Source organism: Hyperolius riggenbachi, chromosome 9 (genome assembly GCF_040937935.1).
Source record: "Hyperolius riggenbachi isolate aHypRig1 chromosome 9, aHypRig1.pri, whole genome shotgun sequence".
Classification (NCBI taxonomy): domain Eukaryota; kingdom Metazoa; phylum Chordata; class Amphibia; order Anura; family Hyperoliidae; genus Hyperolius; species Hyperolius riggenbachi.
Window position 1 is genome coordinate 274252591 of NC_090654.1, and position 16980 is coordinate 274269570.

The following is a 16980-nucleotide window of genomic DNA, read 5'->3' on the forward strand; positions in this document are numbered from 1 at the left end:
CCGGGCCACCGGCGGGGAGCAGAGCTGCGGGGAGGGCACAGTACGACTGCCAGAGACTGGAGGAAGCCCGAGGTAGATTTTAGCTTTTTAATCTTCCTGGACCATCCCTTCAAATAAGGGCCTGAGGGGAAAAAGTGTGCAGGCTGTAGGCAAAATTTCACAATATTGTCCACAACAATGTTTTTTTTAATAGTTTCTTCATCTTTATCTGCATTACAGTAATAAATATGTTAAAATAACAATATTAGAAAGGGCGCGGGGTGAAGTCAAAATTGCAAAATATTGTCTAACAATGAAAATGAAAAAAACCGTTGTAATGACATATATTACCAATATTTTACTTCAACTAAATCTAACTCTACTCTCATACAGACCTCCCCTCCCCCCTTCCTGACGCCTAACCCTAAAAACCTCCTTTCTAACGACTAATCCTAAGACCCCCCCTTCCTGACGGTTAACCCTAAAACCCCCCCTTCCTAAAGCCTAACCCTAAAACTCCCCTTCCTGATGCCTAATCCTAAAACCGCCCTTCCTGATGCCTACCCTGAAGACCCCACTTCCTGATGCCTGAACCCCCCCTTCCTGATGTCTGACCCCAAGACCCCCTTTCCTGATGCCTAAATCCTAAAACCCCCATTCCTGACACCAAAGCCTAAGACCCCCCTTCCTGATGCCTAACCCTAAGACCCCCTTTCCTGATGCCTAAATCCTAAAACCCCCATTCCTGACACCAAAGCCTAAGACCCCCCTTCCTGATGCCTAACCCTAAGACCCCCTTTCCTGATGCCTAAATCCTAAAACCTCCAATCCTGACACCAAAGCCTAAGACCCCCCTTCCTGAAACATAATCTTAAACCCCCCTTCCTCTGCCGCAAATAACGTAAATAGAAAAAAAGATACATTTCTAGAACAATACATTTCCGAATGATAGTTCTCAAAAGGAATTTCAAAATAATAATTTAGCCAATACTTTGCATTAGCGGCTATGGGGCATCCAAATAGTCCATTAGCCGCAGGCGCCCGAATTTCCTCCCCCCCCTCCCCCCTCCCACATCCCTGGTCGTGTCTCAGATCGCACTAGCCACTGGCAGAGAAAGGGTTAATAGCGAGCGATGCAGCATCAGAAAGTGTGAGCGCTGCTCACCCAGTCCTGAGGGGATAATCACTGGTAATCTGCGCTCACCAATCACAGGCTGGCCCGCAGGGTCACATGGTCACCACCAAAGATTAGGCACATCGTACTCCTTCCGTAAGAGATTAAGCTCCCAGCAGGTTATACGGTCTAATACATCCATTCCTGACAACGCGGGGAATCCTGTTTAATCGGTGAATCTGTCTCTAATGGCTGCCAACATTATTCAGCTTAAAGGGTGCAAACGCGGACGCAGGAAATTGGGGGGCGGGGTGGGCACCGTGGAAGTTTGCACTTTTTAAGCCTTAGCTGCCTATAGAAATTACGGCTATAGGAGGAAATTAGGGCAAATTTGGGCCCTGGAGGAGGCCGATAAAATAGCGAGAGCCAGGGCTGCCTGCTATGCAAACTGTGGCTACAAATAGTGGGGACTTGAGTGTATAATTGCGGTGGTAGCCCCCCCAGCAGTTGTACTTCTTCAAGCAAAGGCATACCTACTTATTACTGGGTCCAGAAAAGCTGTGATGGGCTTTCACCACTTCTACGCCCCATGATGACCCCATGGCTATAGGCCCATACACACGGGCTACAATTGTCGCTGCAACCACGTGGCACGCGCGTGTTGCGGCGACAGGTCGTCCGTGTGTATTGGGCGCGCGCCCCGAACCGTCTCTACTCAGAGCTGTCGCCAGGCGATTGGCTCGGTCAATCACCTGGCGACAGTTGCCACCGCAACTGTTGCTAGTCCGCGTGTGTATGCGGACTAGTGACAGCAACCTATAGGCATCACACGGAGCTTCCGGCGGTGGGGAGGAACGTCGGCGACAGCTTCCGTCGCATCACTAATCCCTCTTCTGCCGTGTGTATGCGGAGGGACCTGGCGACGAGCTGTCGCCGATCTGTCGCGCACACGCTTCCGTGTGCTAGCGACTAGCTACATTTGTAGCTCTTGTGTACTCAGTCATGCAATCAGTGTGACCACCACGACTACCCCTCCTCCCCACCCATACACACACACCCATAATAAGTGCTGCCACAAGACCTCCAGTATTGGAGGAACGGTAAGAAGTTGGTGCCCCCATCGCCCTGGGCCCCTGTACAGCTGTGCAGGCTGCACCCCCAGTTGTTACTTCGCATGTGTGTGTGAGAATCCAGGAAACTGCTGCCAAGTGTAGCCACAAAAACACCTGATGTGTAGTACAGTCCCCTGTGTGGGAGGAAGGGAAGGTTAGTACCCCCACAGCTAAAAGCCCCCCCCCCCCCTCTCTATCACAGAGGCTGCTCCCCTCCAGTTACACTCCTGACTGCTGCTGGAGTTTTCAATGTCTCTCCACTTAGCTTTCTTACAATAAGTTTGCTATGCAAAACTATTTGTGCAAACATGCTGCAACCCTCTCCTCGGGATGCTCGTTCCGATTCCGCGGAATTGAAATTTCCGCATTTACGATCGGAATTTGTAAATTGGATTTGTCGGAATTCTTAGATCTACCGCAACTCTGTAATTTTAACCCAATCACCGAACCCGGAAGCATTGGACCAATCAGATAATGCAGAATTTTCTGCAAAAAAAAATAAAAAGAAAAAAAACTGATCACCGCGGTAATGTTAGACCCATCACAAGACTGATTTTCCATTTTTCTGATTTTTTTTTTCCTTTATTTTTTTGCATTCTCTGAAGTAAAAAATGACATAAAATACTCCTTAAAAATCAGAAGTTTTGAATCAGGATGATATCATTTATTGGCTAACTTAGAGATAAAAAGTAAGCTTTCGGCTAACCAGCCTTCATCGGATTTGGTTCCTGCATATTACTGACAAGATTTTAAAAAACACGGCTTACATACATAAGCTGTGTTTTTTTTTTTAATTTTGTTAGTATGTGCAGGAACCAACTCTGATGAAGGCTTATCATTAGCCGAAAGCTTACTGTACGTTTTTGTTAAAGAGGAACTTCAGCCTAAACAAACATACTGTCATTAAGTTACATTAGTTATGTTAATTAAAATAGATGGGTAATATATCCTCTTACCCACCCTGTTTTAAAAGAACAGGCAAATGTTTGTGATTCATGAGGGCAGCCATCTTTTTGGTTGAAATGAGGTGACAGGGAGCATGAGACAGTTCCAACTGTCCTGTGTCCTGATCTCCCAGCTACGCGCGCTAGGCTTCAAATCTCAAATTCAAAATTTAAAACAAAAAATTTGCACCAAAACAGCAGAACGAGAACAATAATATCAGAAATCCCATCATGCTTTGCACAGCATCAAGGAAAAAATGCCCGGGCAGTTTTCTTCTGTGCAGCTAAAAATGAGACTTGGGTAAGAAAAACAAAGTTCTGATGCTGTGAAACTGTTAAAGAAACTCCAAGCCTTTTCAGTGCTGCTGAGTAGATTTTTAGTCTGGAGGTTCACTTTAAGCTGGGGCCAATGTAAACACCTTATTGTCACCTGTAAACAACTAGACAGGGAACGGGCAACACATTTGAATAAGGCGGTTGTTGGAGCCAGAAAATGTCGGGTGTCTGCCTATAATTAGCTAGATGCAGTTTGATCAATTAAAAAGGTATTTCCACAGGAAATTGGTTTTCTAGCCTAGAGCTGCATTCTGGGCTATAAAACAGAAGCCCACCTGAGGAATGGTGTACTTCTCAGGATGTAGCAACACGCTAGGGGTGCCCTGATTTCTGGTCAGAACTGCGTTCTTCCGCAAACAACGCTTGGACCTTTACGCTGGTCGACTTCTGTTTTATTCCATTTTTATTTTGATAAGCAAATTGTCTTGTGTATGTCTTTGTAATTTTTAACTTTGTGTTTTTCTTTAAATATTCTTTGTATATATTTCCTTCTGCACTGTTTCACTTTATTTATTTTTTGAATATTAAATCTTTATTTAATAAGCAGTCTTCTGAAATACTAAGCAGAGCCGTACAATTCCTAGAAAGAGACTGCAGTGTAATTGTGTTACAAGTTCAGTGCCTGATTGTATGCGCGGATTGGTGATTGCTACCGTGTGAGATTGCATTTTGTGTGTGGCATTCTCATACTTTGGCCTAAAGTCCGTGGCTGACCCAAAGGTACGCAATTGTAAGCTTGAGTGTGAGCAGCTTGACAGCAGTGTATAAAATACTCGGAGTGTCTAGCAGTACCGTCCCGGAGGACTGCTAGTGGTGGCTGAGTCTTGCAGAGTGTGGTTGAAGGATGACAGCTTTGTGTACACTTGAATAAGGCTGCTTCCCCTCTCGATCTGGTCGAACCCCCCGTCAGGAACTGTCCCTGCAGGCTTGCCGTGGGGCCGGTTCCTGACACCAGCACAGAACGTGTGTGCGCAAATAGTGTCTGCCATGATATCAGGTGATCCATAAATTGGTTGCCGATTTCTGGAGTGCTGCTGGATGATGAGGCTGTTTTGGATACTGCAGAAACAGCAGGTGCAGATTTATGCCATCCTGCCCCCTGCTGGGCAGCAAATGGATTTACCGGCCGCTTTTATTTCCACCGTCTAAATTGCTAAATCCCCCATCGGAAGGCTAATCGAGAAAACCTGTCACGTAGAAAGACAGATGTATTCCAACAAAGCACAGAGCTTGGAAAGTTACTGTTTGCTGCTCTGTTTCTGTGCTATTTTACAGCACTTTAGACAAGACAAAGAAAATTCTATATAATCTTCCGCAGCACTGTACAGAGTACATAGTCATGTCACTGACTGTCCTCAGAGGAGCTTACAATCTAACCCTACCATAGTGATAGTGTAATGTCCTACTATATTATTATTATTATGTGTTTATATAGCTCTGACATCTTCCGCAGCACTTTACAGAGTACATAGTTATGTCACTGACTGTCCTCAGAGGAGCTCACAGTCTAATCTCTACCATAGTCATAGTCTAATGTCCTATCATATTATTATTATGTATTTATATAGCACTGACATCTTCTGCAGCACTTTACAGAGTACATAGTTATGTCAGTGACTGTCCTCAGAGGAGCTCACAATCTAATCTTACCATAGTCATAGTTTAATGTCCTATCATATTATTATTATTATAATGTATTTATATAGCACTGACATCTTCTGCAGCACGTTACAGAGTACATAGTTATGTCACTCACTGACTGTTCTCTGAGGAATTCACAATCTAATCCTACCATAGTCCTATATGTTCATCATAACCTAGTGCCAATTTTAGGGGGAAGCCAATTAATTATCTGTATGTTTTTGGGATATGGAAAGTAATTTGGTGCCTGGAGGAAATCCACGCAGACACAGGGAGAACATACAAACTCCATGCAGCGATGCAGCAAAACGCATCATTCCAATAGAATTCTTTTTTGTTTGCCTTCTGTTGTGTACCCTGCTTAGGAAGCTAACCACTTGCTGATTTATCCTGTCTGTGGATCTCATGAGTCCAAACCTGACCCCTTTTTTTTCTGTTCATCAGATACAACGTCAAAATGCAACGCCTATTCACCATAAAACGCAAGAACGTGGGGAACGGCTGTGCGGTCGGCAATGAGCTGCAGGATGGTAATGTGTATGGTAGATCTGTGTGTGACGACCCCTCCGAGCCCCTCTTGTGGAAAGGTAAGGCTAAGCAGACAGCGGTAAAGGGCTCTTACATCCTTGTACAATGCAGACACTGGAGGCGCCATATGGAGCTCTGTTGGGGGAGGCGGAGGTTAAAGTAAATAAATCAAAGCAAAGATAGCTTTATTGGCATGACCAAGATTCATACAGGCATTGCCAAAGCAGGGAGGCGAATGTGGTAGGTCAACAGTGGGTTAGCAGTTCGTGGACATTTTTAGGTTTACAGTTCATTTATCCTCCTCTCAGTCTGGGGTATGCTGTGACATAGTGTGCAGCTATTGTCACTGTGTATTCCTCCTCTCAGTCTGGGGCGTGCTGTGACATAGTGTGCAGCGATTGTCACTGTGTATTCCTCCTCTGTCTGGGGCATGCTGTGACATAGTGTGCAGCGACTGTCACTGTGTATTCCTCCTCTCAGTCTATGGCATGCTGTGACATAGTGTGCTGCGATTGTCACTGTGTATTCCTCCTCTCAGTCTGGGGCATGCTGTGACATAGTGTGCTGCGATTGTCACTGTGTATTCCTCCTCTCAGTCTGGGGCATGCTGTGACATAGTGTGCAGCGATTTTCACTGTGTATTCCTCCTCTGTCTGGGGCATGCTGTGACATAGTGTGCAGCGATTGTCACTGTATTCTTCCTCCTCTCTGTCTGGGGCGTGCTGTGACATAGTGTGCAGCGATTGTCACTGTATTCTTCCTCCTCTCAGTCTGTGGCATGCTGTGACATAGTGTGCTGCGATTGTCACTGTGTATTCCTCCTCTCAGTCTGGGGCATGCTGTGACATAGTGTGCAGCGATTGTCACTGTGTATTCCTCCTCTCAGTCTGGGGCATGCTGTGACATAGTGTGCAGCGATTGTCACTGTGTATTCCTCCTCTGTCTGGGGCGTGCTGTGACATAGTGTGCAGCGATTGTCACTGTATTCTTCCTCCTCTGTCTGGGGTATGCTGTGACATAGTGTGCAGTGATTGTCACTGTGTATTCCTCCTTTCAGTCTGGGGTATGCTGTGACATAGTGTGCTGCGATTGTCACTGTGTATTCCTCCTCTCAGTCTGGGGTATGCTGTGACATAGTGTGCAGCGATTGTCACTGTCTATTCCTCCTCTGTCTGTGGCATGCTGTGACATAGTGTGCAGCGATTGTCACTGTCTATTCCTCCTCTGTCTGTGGCATGCTGTGACATAGTGTGCAGCGATTGTCACTGTGGATTCCTCTTCTGCTAGTAGAATGTAGAGTTTTCGCTCATGCTCTAATGTGTGAAAGTCTGGAAATCTCAGGAGAAAAAGTTAATTGCATAAGGGCCACAGTGTTCTTAACCTGAAGAAGCGGTTGAAACCCGAGAAACTCGTTGTTTTTGGTGTCCAATAAATGACTCTTTAACCTCCATATCGAGGTAAGATTCTTCCTTATTAATTCCCAAATTGGTAGTTTACTCTCACACTGGGGCACCTCCTCCCACTCTGTATACGTCCAACCACATGATGCTTTTGTCTCCGAGTCATGTGGACAGATTTCCCCCCGCAGTAGTAATTTGTTTTCACACGACGCAGGCACCCCAGTTTCCCCGCCGTACGCAAATTCTTAGTGGTTTCATAAGAGTAACATGTTGTCCAGCTGGAAATAGAAAACAGGAACCTGACTTTTGTGGAGTTATCACAAGATCCAGCGAGATGGTTCATGTAACTCAGGACTTGTGTCACTGAGTCACAGCCGAGGGGCAGGAAGTGGGACGCGTCCACCAGAATCAGCATTATTTCACGTTTTACCGCTTTATTCAGATAAACATGTGAGTGTGATCAGCTCCTTCTGTGCAATCTTCTTATCAATGTTCTCTAAATGTGCTAAGGCCAAATTTCAGGCACAGATAGTCCTCAGCGGACATAAGGCAAATCATGGCGATCCCCATCACGACATTTCTCTCAGCATTCACATCTTCATCCATATATGGATAGTCCAGGGTCCACCATGCCTCCAATCACCCATAACAAGTCTGGGCACCATGACTCAACCTACCCATAATAATTGTGGCCACCATGATTCCACCCACCACAAGTTTAGCCACCATGACTCCACCCACCCATAACAAGCGTGGCCACCATGACTGCACCTACCCATAACATGTGTCCACCATGACTCCATCTACCCATAACATGTGTGTCCACCATGACTCCACCTACCCATAACATGTGTGTCCACCATGACTCCACCCACCCATAACAAGCGTGGCCACCATGACTGCACCTACCCATAACATGTGTGTCCACCATGACTCCACCTACCCATAACATGTGTGTCCACCATGACTCCACCTACCCATAACATGTGTGTCCACCATGACTCCACCTACCCATAACATGTGTGTCCACCATGACTCCACCTACCCATAACATGTGTGTCCACCATGACTCCACCTACCCATAACATGTGTGTCCACCATGACTCCATCTACCCATAACATGTGTGTCCACCATGACTCCACCTACCCATAACATGTGTGTCCACCATGACTCCACCTACCCATAACATGTGTGTCCACCATGACTCCACCTACCCATAACATGTGTGTCCACCATGACTCCACCTACCCATAACATGTGTGTCCACCATGACTCCACCCACCCATAACATGTGTGGCCACCATGACTCCACCTACCCATAACATGTGTGTCCACCATGACTCCACCTACCCATAACATGTGTGTCCACCATGACTCCACCTACCCATAACATGTGTGTCCACCATGACTCCACCCACCCATAACATGTGTGGCCACCATGACTCCACCTACCCATAACATGTGTGTCCACCATGACTCCACCTACCCATAACATGTGTGTCCACCATGACTCCACCCACCCATAACATGTGTGGCCACCATGACTCCACCCACCCATAACATGTGTGTCCACCATGACTCCACCTACCCATAACATGTGTGTCCACCATGACTCCACCTACCCATAACATGTGTGTCCACCATGACTCCACCCACCCATAACATGTGTGTCCACCATGACTCCACCTACCCATAACATGTGTCCACCATGACTCCACCTACCCATAACATGTGTCCACCATGACTCCACCTACCCATAACATGTGTGTCCACCATGACTCCACCTACCCATAACATGTGTGTCCACCATGACTCCACCTACCCATAACATGTGTGTCCACCATGACTCCACCTACCCATAACATGTGTGGCCACCATGACTCCACCTACCCATAACATGTGTGTCCACCATGACTCCACCTACCCATAACATGTGTGGCCACCATGACTCCACCTACCCATAACAAGCGTGCCACCATGACTCCACCTACCCATAACATGTGTCCACCATGACTCCACCTACCCATAACAAGCGTGCCACCATGACCCCACCCACCTATAATGTGTGGCCACCATCACTCCACCTACCCATAGCAAGTGTGGCCACCATGACTCTACCCAACCATAACAAGTATGGCCACCATGACTCCACCCAACCATAACAAGATAACAAGTGTGGCCACCATGACTCCACCTACCCGTAACAATTGTAGCCACCATGACTCAACCCAACCATAAGTATGGCCACCATGACTCATCACTCACCCACCCATAACAAATGTGGTCACCATGACTCCCCTTCCCATAAGAATGGTGGCCACCATGACTCCACCCATAACAAATGTGGCCACCATGACCCCACCCACATATAACAAGCATGGCACCATAACTCCGCCTACCCATAACAAATCTAATGCCGGAAAAGGTTTTTTGTTCTCTTCAAGTGACTTATAGTAAGGTAGCACTGGTGGGGTCTGTGCAAGGGATCCCTGGTCCCCATTCCTCAGTGAGCTGAGGCAATCCAGCTATACCTGTGTGGAGCATCACCCTGAGGGTAGTTGGAGGGTGCCGGCACCTCGTTAATGTTGTTGTTGTTTTCTGCACTCTGATATATATTATATAATATGAATACATTTAAAGGACACCTGCAGTGCAAGAGATATGGAGGCTCAGGGCCGGCTCTAGACAGGCACATATGAGGGGGCAGACAGAAATTTGCAGGGGGCACGAAGAAACCCTGCGCCGCGCGTAGCGCGGCGCGCCGAAAAATGGGCGTGGTCATGCAACAGACCGTGGGCGTGGTCATGGGTGGGGCCAAATATACATGTCATGACCTTACAGTGGTGTTAAAGGTCTGCCGGGGAAGTTTGAGCTCTGCTGTAGTGTATCCCCCAAAAATTTACAGCACAGACCAAAAGTTTGGACAAACCTTCAATGACTGTCATTAAATATTTTTCGTCAAATGCTAATATACTGGTATTGCGTGGTGTTTTTTACCACAAATACAGTTCTGCGCACTGCAGATTATCAAAAAAATGTTCTCAGGTGTAACACAGAAATATTTTTCGTCAAATGCTAATATACTGATATTGCGTGGTGTTTTTTTTACCACAAATACAGTTCTGCGCACTGCAGATTATCAAAAAAATGTTCTCAGGTGTAAACACAGAAATATTTTTCGTCAAATGCTAATATACTGGTATTGCGTGGTGTTTTTTACCACAAATACAGTTCTGCGCACTGCAGATTATCAAAAAAATGTTCTCAGGTGTAACACAGAAATATTTTTCGTCAAATGCTAATATACTGATATTGCGTGGTGTTTTTTTTACCACAAATACAGTTCTGCGCACTGCAGATTATCAAAAAAATGTTCTCAGGTGTAAACACAGAAATATTTTTCGTCAAATGCTAATATACTGGTATTGCGTGGTGTTTTTTACCACAAATACAGTTCTGCGCACTGCAGATTATCAAAAAAATGTTCTCAGGTGTAAACACAGAAATATTTTTCGTCAAATGCTAATATACTGATATTGCGTGGTGTTTTTTACCACAAATACAGTTCTGCGCACTGCAGGTTATCAAAAAAATGTTCTCAGGTGTAAACACAGAAATATTTTTCGTCAAATGCTAATATACTGATATTGCGTGGTGTTTTTTACCACAAATACAGTTCTGCGCACTGCAGATTATCAAAAAAATGTTCTCAGGTGTAACACAGAAATATTTTTCGTCAAATGCTAATATACTGATATTGCGTGGTGTTTTTTTTACCACAAATACAGTTCTGCGCACTGCAGATTATCAAAAAAATGTTCTCAGGTGTAAACACAGAAATATTTTTCGTCAAATGCTAATATACTGGTATTGCGTGGTGTTTTTTACCACAAATACAGTTCTGCGCACTGCAGATTATCAAAAAAATGTTCTCAGGTGTAAACACAGAAATATTTTTCGTCAAATGCTAATATGCTGATATTGCGTGGTGTTTTTTTACCACAAATACAGTTCTGCGCACTGCAGGTTATCAAAAAAATGTTCTCAGGTGTAAACACAGAAATATTTTTCGTCAAATGCTAATATACTGATATTGCGTGTTTTTTTAACCACAAATACAGTTCTGCCACGCACTGCAGATTATTGAAAAAAATGTTCTCAGGTGTAACACAGTCAGAAATAATTTTCTTCAAATGCTAATATGCTGCGTGTTTTTTATTTTTAGCACAATTACAGTGCTGTGCAGAGGGCCTGAGGTGGCAGCAGATGGCAAAGAACGCACACAAAATAAATGAGGCACTCTGAACTATTGATTTGCCAGAAAGGCTGCAGTGCACTCTGGCAGTGACACTGATTGACCTTAAATGAGGCAATTATCGGATTTGCCAGCCAGGCTGACTATTGGACTGGTCACTGGCAACTGAACTGGCACAGCACACCAGACCTGCAGCACTCTGATCGATTTTGCCAAATGCCAATGCAATTGGCACAGCACACTGCGCAGCCACACTGCCACAGCCAGTGTCTGGAGAGGCGGGTGGCAGTCAGATGGCGGCGGGTAGCAGAAGGCGGGCGGACAAATATGCTGGCTGAAAAAGTTTGCCGAGTGCTGCTCTCCGAGAGGAGTCTCAGCTAGCTCTGACGCAGGCACAGTGGCGGGAGCGGGACCTTAAGAGGCCGCCCTGCATAGAGGAGGAGTCGACTCTCTCAGAGGAGGAGAATTCCTCTTTCTCTGAGAGAGTCGACTCCTCCTCTATGCGGGGCGGCTCTTAATGTCGCCACACTGCCTGCGTCACAGCCGAGACTCGTCTCGGAGAGCCGTCGGAGGAAGAAGCGGTCATGTGACTGATCACATGACCGCTCTGCGCTCCACGCAGGACCAGGAAGCAGCCGCAGCGGCAGAGCGAGAGCCGCTCTGATTTGAGGGGGCAACGAGTCTGTTTGAGGGGGCTCTGCCCCCTCTCGCCCCCCCCTAAAGCCGGCCCTGTGGAGGCTGCCTTATTTGTTTCCTTTTAAACAATACCAGTTGCCTGGCAGCCCTGCTTATCTGTCTGGCATCGGTAGTGTCTAGATCACACACCTGAAACAAGCATGCGGCTAATCCGGTCAGACTTCAGTCAGAAACACCTTATGTGCATGTTTGTTCAGGGTCTATGGCTAAATATATTTTAGACAAAGTATCAGGACAGCCAGGCAATCTGCATTGTTTAAAAGTAAATTAATATGTCAGCCCCTATATCCCTCTCATTTCAGGAATCCTTTAAATAACAAAAAAAGGTTCATAAGAAATGAGACCTGCAGGCTGCTAAAGACCATTGCATAGGAAGTGTTATGTTACGGAACAGTGCAAGAACTGCCCAGCAGGGGGAGCCATTTGGCAAACATTAGGTGATTGACTCTAGAATAAGCGTAACAGAGAAATGGCCACTATACGCTGTCACACGCTTTCAATGGATTACACATTACACTATTGAAACCACTGAATCTCAATTGGAAACAAATGATCATGAAAACGACTGTTTACACGATTGCGGCAAATTACAGTTATTATTTAAAGGATACCCGAAATGACATGATGAGCTAGACATGTGTATGTACAGTGCCAAGCACACAAATAACTGTGCTGTGTTCCTTTTTTTCTTTCTCTGCCTGAAAGAGTTAAATATCAGGTATGTAAGTGGCTGACTCAGTTCTGACTCAGACAGGAAGTGACTACAGTGTGACCCTCATTGATAAGACATTCCAACTATAAAACACTTTCCTAGCAGAAAATGGCTTATGAGGACAGGAAAGAGATAAAAAGGGGAATTTCTTACCAGTGAGGGTCACACTGTAGTCACTTCCTGTCTGAGTCAGGACTGAGTCAGCCACTTACATACCTGATATTTAACTCTTTCAGGCAGAGAAAGAAAAAAAGGAACACAGCCTAGTTATTTGTGTGCTTGGCACTGTACATACACATGTCTATCTCAACATGTCACATGTCACTTCGGGTATCCTTTAACACAGCGGTCGTTTACAATCAAACGATTGCCCCTGGTGGCCTGCATAATCAAACGTTGTTTAATTAATATTTGTTAAGCGATATCCAGGAGAATAACTAGATATCACTCCCCCCCGCGACCCCCCCCCCCCCCCCCTACGCTTTCTGCACAGGTTAACTGAGAACCAATGTTATTCAGTCGCTAGTGCACACTTGAGTGTGTTTTCCCCATGCAGATAAACACAGACAGCAGTGAAGCACTGCACTCTTTTAGTATCTATTAGCTTCTGTGATAAAACGTGCATGTTTTCACACAAACAGACACACATGGGGTGTGTTTATTCACTAAACCATGATAACTCATAGCACGTCCGTGCTAGCGTTCTGCGCTCATTTTTGTGCGCAATCGCAAATGTTAAATTCGCGATTGCACGCGAAAACGCATGCAAAAAACACTAGCGCCCGTGCTATTCGTTATCACGGTTTAGTGAATTAAGCCCCTGGTGTGCAGAAAATTTATACAGAAAACCGACAGACAAGTGTGCTCCCAGACTCAGCTTCATATTACACTCACTCTGTCCATCTCTGATGGAGCAGAACTGGCTGTACAGACTCCTCCAGCATCACTACAGTACACAGCACTTGGGGAGGGGTAGAGAGGTTGGGGGCTGGGCATTTTACACAAGTGCTTGCTGCACACTGAATAGGGACTGTCTACAAATCTTTGTCTGCAAAACTTTGTATGATTGCTTATCAGTGGCTGAGCAGATGCAGCCATTAGAACAATTGTGCAGAGAGCAGAAAGTTTCTTTCTCTCTTTGCCTTTACTTGTCAGTCTTTCAGGACAGGGAAAAGAAACTTCTCTCCCTATGGTGCCCCCTGCTGCTTCTGGGCCCCCCTGCGGCTGCATCCCTTGCAGGGTCTATTGTTACACCCCTGGCGATATCGCAAAATAGATAGTCTGCTGCAAAAACCTTGTCTGAAAAAACGCGTCGTGGGTATGGATCTTAACAAGTTTAACCTCTTTTGCAATTGTTTCATAACCGATTGTCTGGGGTGATTGCATCAAACTGTATCTGTGTTTATCCAACATAAAAATCTGCTGAATCCATTCATAAACTCTCATCAAATACAGGAAATGGACACAAATGAATTTCCTTTGGATCGGCCTGTTATTCCATTCTCAGAAATATTTTAATGATTTATTTTTAAAGTGGATTGCTTGACCATTCCCGGTGACCGCTGTATAATCTCTTTTATATCCTGTCTTCCCATCATCTCCTCCTCCTCTCCCTGCATTGGTCTTTGTAAGTGACTTTGCTTCTTTGTAACAATACTAACGTAACTTTTGGAGTGAATTTTTTGTTTTTCTCTTATTAAAAAGAGTGGGGAAGGGCTACAACAAGCTCTTTCAAGTTTTTATTGCTGTCTCTGATACGAATGGGGAAACGTTACCTTACCTTAAAGGTGCCTATACGCCTACATATGAAATCGCAGCAGGGAGACTTGGCCCAGGATACAGCCGATATACGGCTTACCCTGCTGCTGCACAAGTGGCAACGGCGTTAAAGGGGCATTATGTCGAAAAATTGTAAAATTTAAAATATGTGCAAACATAAACAAATAAGAAGTACGTTTTTTCCAGAGTAAAATGAGCCATACATTACTTTTCTCCTATGTTGCTGTCACTTACAGTAGGTATTAGAAATCTGACAGAAGCGACAGGTTTTGGACTAGTCCATCTCTTCATATGGGATTTTCAGCAAAGCTTTTATTCTTTATTAAGAAATTCCCGAAAAAGGATTTAAACAATGATGCTGGCCAGCTTGCCTGCTCGCTACACAGTTTTTTGGAAGTTGGACAGAGCAAATGCCATTCACTAAGTGCTTTTGAAAATAAATAAATCCCTGAGAATCCCCTATGAAGAGATGGACTAGTCCAAAACCTGTCGCTTCTGTCAGATTTCTAATACCTACTGTAAGTGACAGCAACATAGGAGAAAAGTAATTTATGGCTCATTTTACTCTGGAAAGAAAAGTACTTATTTGTATATGTTTGCACATATTTAAAATTTTACAATTGTTCGCCATAGTGTACCTTTAATTACTATTCCCGCTGCAGGTCCACATAAAAAAAAAAACACAGTTGTATCGTTGTTAGCACTGATGTGGATAGTGTGGGGGCTTTTGCTTTAGCTGGCTCTGTAGCGCCGGTGCCTATAGGCGTGTGCCTAGTGTGCCAGCCCTTTCTGGATATAGCCAGTGTCTGGGCCTAGATGAAAGTCACTCTGGTGCTGAATGGATGACTGTGAGGTCTGGCCTGAATCTACAGTCTTCATAACCAAAGAGACCACTAACGTTCATCTTCACTGTTCTTAAAGTGGTATTATCATCAAATGTCATCTATAGTCTACTCTAAAGCATACACGTCAAACTCCAGTCCGTGGGCCAAACTTGGCCCTCTGAGTTATCAGATTTGGCCCTCAGGTGGATTTCCCACTTTACATTATGTTTGGCCCACTCTAGACCACCAGAGGAGCTATATTGGAGGGTAAGCCCTAGATCACCAGGAAAGCCATATTGGGAGGGGGAAAGCACTAGATACCAGGGAACTGTACTGGAGAGGGAGGGGCCACTAAACACCAGGGAACTGTATAGGGGAGGGAGAGAGGACAACTAAACATCAGGGAATTGTATAGGGGAGGGAGGGAAATCCACTAAAAACCAGAAAACTGTATAGATGAGGGAGGGAGGACCACTAAACTCCAGGGAACTGTATAAGTGAGGGAGAAGGGCCACTAGACACCAGGGAACAGTATAGGGGAAGAAGTTTGACACCCCTGCTCATAAACACTAAATACAGCATACAATTAACAGCTAAAACAGACTTGTTTTCAAGGGTTAAAACTCAAGCTTTAAGGTGACTATGCTTGTAGAGGGCGAGAAGAAAGGAGGACACAGAGAGCCCAATATAGTGTACTATGTATTAAAGGGACTCCGAGCTCATCTAAAAAATAAAAGTTGTACTCACCAGGGGCTTTCTCCAGCCCAGTGCTGGTCGGGAGGTCCCACGACGGCGTCCTGGCTCCTCTCCTTCTCCCCGCTCCGGAATGGCTGACAGGCCGCAGCCCGGGCGACACTCTCCCGAGTGTCGGGCTGCTTCTTCCGCATATGACGCGGATTACGTCACACGCCGGCCGCCTCGCGTCATCACGGCGGCCGGCGTGAAAGTACTGCGCACGCGCGATTAAAGCGCGCATGCGCAGTACTTTCACGCCGGCCGCCGTGATGACGCGAGGTGGCCGGCGTGTGACGTAATCCGCGTCATATGCGGAAGAAGCAGCCCGACACTCGGGAGAGTGTCGCCCGGGCTGCGGCCTGTCAGCCATTCCGGAGCGGGGAGAAGGAGAGGAGCCAGGATGCCGGCGTGGGACCTCCCGACCAGCACTGGGCTGGAGAAAGCCCCTGGTGAGTACAACTTTTATTTTTTAGATGAGCTCGGAGTCACTTTAAAGAGACACTGAAGCGAAAAAAAAAATGATGATATTATGATTTGTATGTGTAGTACAGCTAAGAAATAAAACATTAAGATCAGATATATCAGTCTAATTGTTTCCAGTACAGGAAGAGTTAAGAAACTCTAGTTGTTATCTCTATGCAAAAAAGCCATTAATCTCTACGACTTTCAAAGTCGTGGAGAGGGCTGTTATCTGACTTTTATTATCTCAACTGTAAGTGAACTAATTACTTTTTCTCTGCCAGAGGAGAGGTCATTACTTCACAGACTGCTCTGAAAGACTCATTTTGAATGCTGAGTGTTGTGTAATCTGCACATATTAGAGAATGATGCAATGTTAGAAAAAACACTGTATACCTGAAAATAAAAGTATGAGAATATTTTCTTTGCCACTAATCTTCTAGTAATTATTCATAGTACACAACC

The 16980-nt window shown here is 45.4% G+C and overlaps 1 protein-coding gene across 2 annotated transcripts in view; it reads left to right on the forward strand.

The window, feature by feature from the left end:
* SLC24A4 (solute carrier family 24 member 4) overlaps nt 1-16980 on the forward strand; it is a 178576-nt gene that overhangs the window by 137493 nt on the left and 24103 nt on the right. Inside the window, exon 10 of one of the 2 annotated variants that reach the window (XM_068254605.1) lies at nt 5571-5713. In XM_068254605.1, coding sequence (XP_068110706.1) covers nt 5571-5713 — 143 coding nt within the window. The remainder of the gene's footprint in view (nt 1-5570; nt 5714-16980) is intronic. The other variant, XM_068254606.1, reaches the window with a different exon arrangement.